At 43.2% G+C, this 6,977-nt stretch overlaps 1 protein-coding gene across 1 annotated transcript; it reads left to right on the forward strand.

The window, feature by feature from the left end:
- Positions 1-832: 832 nt before the first annotated feature.
- LOC149386408 (uncharacterized) lies at positions 833-6,583 on the forward strand. The gene is made up of 10 exons (XM_089624857.1): positions 833-1,177; positions 1,976-2,136; positions 2,210-2,281; positions 2,475-3,323; positions 3,394-3,567; positions 3,970-4,632; positions 4,798-4,935; positions 5,129-5,521; positions 5,827-6,308; positions 6,384-6,583. The coding sequence occupies exons 2-10, from the start codon at positions 1,990-1,992 to the stop codon at positions 6,559-6,561; spliced, it is 3,096 nt and encodes a 1,031-aa protein (XP_089480983.1). The 5' UTR covers positions 833-1,177; positions 1,976-1,989; the 3' UTR covers positions 6,562-6,583.
- The last annotated feature ends 394 nt before the right edge of the window (positions 6,584-6,977 follow it).

The following is a 6,977-nucleotide window of genomic DNA, read 5'->3' on the forward strand; positions in this document are numbered from 1 at the left end:
GCCCACTTCCTTCTTGTTGAAGTAAATCAGAAAGAAAAATATCAATCTCCTTTTTCATGAATGTTCATGAGCTAACAAGAAAAAGGAGATTTAAAATATTATTTATTCAACGAAGAATGTAGTATTGCCTTTTCTTATCTATACAGAAACTTCTATCGTAATCTTTATGGGTTGAGACTATAACGAAATGAGAGAGAGAGAGAGAGAGAGAGAGAGAGAGAGAGAGAGAGAGAGAGAGAGAGAATTGAAATTATTTGTTTATTAAACCAGATGTTGATGGAAGCATTAGTTCTTTTGTAGTGGGGTTAGCTGATATTGAAAGAGTTTTTATAGGCTCATTGATGAATAGCCGTGAACGGCCATTAAAATTGAGCGAGCTAGGTTATTTCTGAGAGTTATGATATGACTTATATCTGCTCCTTCAATTTTCACCGTTCAATGTGGGTAGTCAAATAAAAAGGATGTGCATTTGATCATTATAATACCCCACACACACGCTTAAATATGTTGGGATTTTGACGTTAATAATACCATCTCGTTGTCACTTACCATATTTAGCCCAAAACTCAAAATTTGACACATGTAATACCTACACCAATAGGTAAAGACTATTATACCCTCAAAACTCATTTAAACGAAATAAACCATCCCAACCCAATTTTCTCCATTTTCCCTCGCACACCTACACCTCTTCATCTTCTCGGTTTATCTCTCTCCCTCTCTCTCTCACGATTTTTCAAACCTCCAACCCCTCCCACATTTTCGCTCTCACGATTTCGCTATCTCTTCCTCTTCCCTCCCACGATTTCGCTCTCTAATCATCTTCCTCTGTGTCTCTCTTTCTCTCCCTGTCCTTCTCTTTCTCTTTCTCGCTCAAAAATCGCGACGACCCATCTCGGGGACCCACGACCCAGCTCTCGGCGACCCAGCTCTCGGCGGCGAAGGCGCAACCCACCTCTGCTCGACCCAGCTCTCGGCGACCCAGCATTCGGTGACCCAGCTGTCGGCGACCCACTCCTCGGCGACCCATCTCGGCGGCGAAGGCGCAACCCACCTCTGCATGACCCAGCTCTCGGCGACGAAGGCACCTCTGCTCGACCCAGCTCTCGGTCTCTATCACATTCTTGACGTTAATCGGTGAAGAAGAAGAAAAGATTGTGTTCATCTTCATATCAAGGTAAATCGGCCGATCTCTATTAAAGCCTCAAATTGATTGAAAACTCTATTTAACCTCAAATTATTTGATTTAGGGTGTTTGGCTCAAATTTTTTTGGGTGTTTTAGTGTATTTGGTGTTTGGGCGAGTGTTTGTTGTGTTTGGCCGAGAATGTGTTGTATTTGGGCGTTTGATTGTATTTGGGTTTGGGTGTTTGCGTGTATTTGTGTTTGGGTGTTTGAGTGTATTTGTGTTTGGCCGAGAATGTGTTGTCTTTGAGTGTTTGTGATTATTTGTGTTTGGGCGAGTGTGTCACGGAATGACCCGAGTCCGTGACACTTGTGTCACGAAGTGGATTCACTCCGTGACACATATTTCATTTATTTCGGTCTCTTAAAACCCTAGAAATACTGGTGAGTGTTTGTTAAAACCCTATTTCATTTACTCAAAAAGGTATGGGTATCTCTATTTCATTTATTTCGGCCGAGTGTTTGTTGATTTAGGGTTTTTGGCTCAAAATGTTTTTGGGTGTTTTAGTGTATTTGGTGTTTGGGCGAGTGTTTGTTGTGTTTGGCCGAGAATGTGTTGTATTTGGGTGTTTGATTGTATTTGGGTTTGGGTGTTTGAGTGTATTTGTGTTTGGCCGAGAATGTGTTGTCTTTGAGTGTTTGTGTGTATTGTGTTTGGCCGAGAATGTGTGTGTTTGTGTGTGTTTCGTGCTCGTGTATATATTTGATTGAACAATGTTAGGGTTTGACGAGTGTGTGTGTGCGTATTTGGTCTTGAAGTTGTTGAAAATTGGTGACTTGATTTGTTTCAGGTTTTATATATTCAATGACGAAGTCTAAAATAACCAAGGTCGAGGAGGCCTCAAACGTTCGAAGAAGTTCTAGGACGGCTTCGAAAAGGAAAATAATTTCGCCGTCCAAGCGTTCCAACGATGACGACGCGTTCGTCGTCGCACCAACAAAGATAAAGAAGGTATAGAATAAAAATGACGTGACTTAATTAGATGTATGTGCACCTATTTGATTTTGTTTTGTGTTTGATATAGCCAAAAAACAAGGCTGAGTCATCGGGCGTTGCGACCGCCTTGGAGAGTCCTACAACTGCTACTCCCCGAAAGGTGAGTGTCAGAAACTCATTTTGATCCTGGTTCGTGACAGATGTGTCACGGACTCGATGACTTCGTGACAGATGTGTCACGAAGTCAGCGAGTCCGTGACACATCCGTCACGAAGTGGGTGAGTCCGTGACACATCTGTCACGAACTCAAGCATAATGGTTTCACTAATAATGTCATTGACTCATATGTGTAGGAGTGGAGACGGTTTATACCTGAGTCCAACGTTGAAGGATTTTCCTTTAACTTCCACGGGGGATTGGAAAATTTCCTCGCTCTCTTACTCGGCCGCAGCGCCGAGACGCAAGCTGGATTCGCCCAATCATGTTTTGGGCAGTTCGTGGGGCAACCCAAAATAGTCCGGTCGTCGGCGATTATAAGCCACTTGGTGTTGAGGACCGGGAGCTTCGAGGGCGAAACCACTGACGGGCTTCTGATTGAGATTGGAGGCCGAGTCCGGGAGTTCACGAAGAGAGACTTCCAGGAGATCACATTCCTCAAAGTCGTCGATGACTACGAGGAATTCAAGTTCGAGGGGGTTGTTTCTAATGACAGCCTGTTCAAAAAATTCTTCCCGGGGAAGTATTTGAGTCGGAACTTGGTCAACCAATTCTTGGAGGCGAGCGTAGATTGGCCGACAGAAGTTCAGGTAAATTACCTGAAAATTTACTTCGTCTTGAATGTCCTCCTGGCGGATGATGCGAAGAACAGGACACCGTGCGTAGAGCTCATTAAGGCGGTGGAGGACACGGACACATTCGGTCGCCATCCATGGGGCAACGTGGTGTGGAACTACCTTCTCGGCGAAGTCCGGAAGTTTGTGGAGAAGGGTGGCGAGCCAATGGAGCAAGGTAAAAAAAAAAGGAAGCTCCATCTCCCCGGATTCGTCGAGCCGCTTCAGGTTTGGGGGTACGAGTGTCTTCCTTTCCTGACGAACATGGGGGTTTGTGAGAAAGTCTCCACCACAGCTCGGCCAATAATGCGTCGGTGGAAGTCTATCGGACTTGTTCAGGATGCCGCCATGAGAGGAATCAACTTCAATGAGGTAATAAATTTGTAGGTTAATTCATACTTAATATTGATCACACTCATTTGTTAACTTGTCCCACGTATAGGTTGAATTTCACGGAATCGGCGACACTTCTTCAAGCGTTGCAACCCCTTCTACGACGGCAGCGGGGGTGGACAAACGCTCGGAGAAGAAACCCAAAAAAGACGCCCCACAACCACAAACACCACCACCACAACCACCACAACAACCGTCCCATTCACAAGCACAGACAGTTGAGGTAACACAATTTTGGGTTTCTATTTTAATTTAAATGAATCCACTCCGTGACACATCTGTCACGGAGTGGATCCACGCCGTGACAGATGTGTCACGGAGTGGATCCACGCCGTGACAGATGTGTCACGGAGTGGATCCACGCCGTGACAGATGTGTCACGGAGTGGATCCACGCCGTGACAGATGTGTCACGGAGTGGATCCACGCCGTGACAGATGTGTCACGGAGTGGATCCACTCCGTGACAGATGTGTCACGGAGTGGATTCACTTCGTGACACATCTGTCACGGAGTGAATCCACTCCGTGACACATCTGTCACGGAGTGGATTCACTCCGTGATAGATGTGTCACGTACTGGATTTACTCGTCAGCCAACTTACTTTGTTATTTTGGTCATGGACAGTCCCGGCTCGACTCTCTCGAAAACTCAGTTGGAAATCTCGACGAGCGTTTCCGCTATATGCAAGACGACTACAGGAAGTTCAAAAAAGAAATTTTGGACGCGGTGAAGAGCTACAGAGTGGCTCTTGATGAACTGGATCAGTACTACGATTGGAGAAACGAGTTACAGTTAGAAAAGAAGCGCCGGGAGAAGAAAACGGCCAAATTGAAGAAGTGGGAAGAAGTGATGGCGAAGAAGAGAGCGGGAAAAGAAAAGAAAAAAAAAGAGGAAGAAGAATATGTTGAGAAGCTGAAGAAAATGCAGGAAGAAGAGAAGAAAATGCGGGAAGAAGAAGAGAAGAAGCAGAGAGAAGAAGAAGAGGATAAGAAGAAAGAAGAAGAGGAGAAGAAGAAGAAAGAGGAAGACGAGGAGAAGAAGAAGAAAGACGAAGAAGAGAAGAAGAAGAAAGACGACGAAGACGAGAAGAAGAAGAAAGACGACGAGGACAAGAAGAAAAAGGACGATGACGGGGACAAGAAAAATAAGCAGGACAAAGACGACAAGAATAAGAAGGACGATGGCGCCAAGAAGAGCAAGAAACAGGAGGAGAAGAAGGATGGCGACCAAAAGAAGAAGAAAAACGAAGTCGAGAAAGGGAAAAAGAAACAAACCAGTCAACAAGAGGTACAAGATATGCAATAGACATATTATTTTTTTATTTAAGAGTGGATTCACTCCGTGACAGATGTGTCACGGAGTGTACTTAGTGCGTGACACAGTGTCACGGAGTCGCTGAATTTCGTTATTTTGATTACACTCATGTTGAACTAAATGATTTTGAATGGTCAGGAGGATGAAAGTGACGTCGAAAACACACAAGGTCAACAATCTTGGGGTGATGAAGATTCGCCTCTCAGTCTAGAAGCCCAAATGAATGCAGAGGCTATGGAAGAGTATGAGTTGTTAGGGACACAGGGGGTTCAAGAGGTACCTCCATTAATTTGATGGTTGAACTTAATTCTTGACTTGTTTAGAAGCATATAATTGTTATGGTTGAACTCAACAATAAACTTGAACTCAAATATAAACTTGAACTCAAATAAGCATATAATTGTTATGAAATATTATTTTATGGTTGAACTCAACAATAAACTTGAACTCTATTTCTCTTGTTGGATAGATATATGACTTGAAGACACCGAATCCCCATATCCTTATTGAAGACTCACCTATCAAGAAACATATGACCCGGCAACGACGCAGCCCCGATAGGTTTACTCCTTCCAAAAAGGCGTTGCCTTTTCTGAGGTTCACCAATGCTCCAGACGTGCTTCCTGATGAACTGCCGCTGTCGGAGGTAACCAAACAACCGGACCAGGATGACGTTGACGTCATGAAGTTGTGGTTCCAAGTCGGCTTGAAGAGGGGCCACAAGAACATATCTCAGGGCAAACCAAAATATAAGCCGGAGGAAGAAACCATAGCGCCTTCTATGGAACTTGGACAGATGGCTATCAACCAGAAGACCTTCTTCTACAACATGTGGCACGAGGACGGTTGGTTGTCTGATCAGGTATTAACGTGTGTCAGTAGTTTTTAAAATATGTCTTGTTTTGCAGCTCACTTCGTGACAGATGTGTCACGGAGTCAATTCACTTCGTGACAGATGTGTCACGGAGTCAATTCACTTCGTGACAGATGTGTCACGGAGTGAATTGACTCCGTGACACATGTGTCACGGAGTGAATTGACTCCGTGACACATCTGTCACGGAGTGTACTCAGTCCGTGACACATCTGTCACGGAGTGAATCCACTCCGTGACACTTGTGTCACGGACTGAGGTATTTAGTGCTTATGTTTATCTTTTGTCGTGCAGCATGTGGACGTCGCGATGTACTACCTCCGGAAGAAGAAAAAGGCGGGTTTGTTACGTCACTCCTTCACCATCATGTCCACGGTCTTCTTTAAGTATCTCCGAGATAGTTACACTCAGTTCAATGCTAGTCAAGATCCGGGTGTATTCTTAAAGAAGAAACTGAAAAAATGTGTCGTCGACCACATTACCGGAGAGTCTGGAGCGGAGCAACTGGTGGACCCATGGGACGGGGTCGATGATGTCTTCATCCCTGTAATAGATGGCGGACACTGGTATCTTCTTGTTGTCAACGTGCGTTCAAGGTGTATAACGGTGTACGACTCCATGAGTTCCACCGGTGGACACCAAACGCTCGTGGACACTGAAGTCAGAAACTTGGCCACCATTTTGCCATATGTTCTGCATGTCGCCGGCGTTCTACTCTCCAATGAAGAAATATTCAAGGTCGTCCACTACGATCAAATGCCACAACAAGACAATGGGTAAATATTTTAATTCTTAATTTTACATTCTTAATGACACATATCAATTAAAGCATGCGTTTTTTGTTCCTTCAGAAATGATTGTGGCATGTTTATGATCAAGACTGCCGAGTTTTTGGCGCACGACCTTCCATTGTCTGATTTGAAACAGGAGGACATGATCATGTATCGACAGAAAATGACCACCGAATTATACCGACACGGAGCGCTAAAACTACACACGCGTGGAAATGTCAATGTTGAGGCAACTTGAAATTATGTGTTTATGATTGTACGCATGTGTTTATAACTTTATATATGTATTCTTAGAACTTCAATTTCTTAGTTTAAAAGTGTATGTATGTGTTTATAACTTTATATATGTATTCTTAGAACTTCAATTTCTTAGTTTAAAAGTGTATGTATTGTTTATAACTTTATATATGTATTCTTAGAACTTCAATTTCTTAGTTTAAAAGTGTATGTATTGTTTATAACTTTATATATGTATTCTTAGAACTTCAATTTCTTAGTTTAAAAGTGTATGTATTGTTTATAACTTTATATATGTATTCTTAGAACTTCAATTTCTTAACAATAACATTGTTTCAATACCAATAAAGTTCAAAACATTCAAAATGTAATACATAGCAAAACACCAAGGAAGTTCTAGATATTCAATGATAAAAC

This window comes from Urtica dioica, chromosome 9 (genome assembly GCF_054948205.1).
Source record: "Urtica dioica subsp. dioica isolate 48M chromosome 9, U.dioica_male_clone48M_v1_H2, whole genome shotgun sequence".
Classification (NCBI taxonomy): domain Eukaryota; kingdom Viridiplantae; phylum Streptophyta; class Magnoliopsida; order Rosales; family Urticaceae; genus Urtica; species Urtica dioica.

Bases quoted from the DNA above. Each gene is read 5' to 3' on its own strand.
- LOC149386408 (XM_089624857.1), top strand. From the start codon at position 1,990: ATGACGAAGTCTAAAATAACCAAGGTCGAGGAGGCCTCAAACGTTCGA. The intron at 3,324-3,393 runs GTAATAAATTTG...TCCCACGTATAG, and splicing joins GAGGAATCAACTTCAATGAG to GTTGAATTTCACGGAATCGG. The intron at 3,568-3,969 runs GTAACACAATTT...GGTCATGGACAG, and splicing joins CACAAGCACAGACAGTTGAG to TCCCGGCTCGACTCTCTCGA.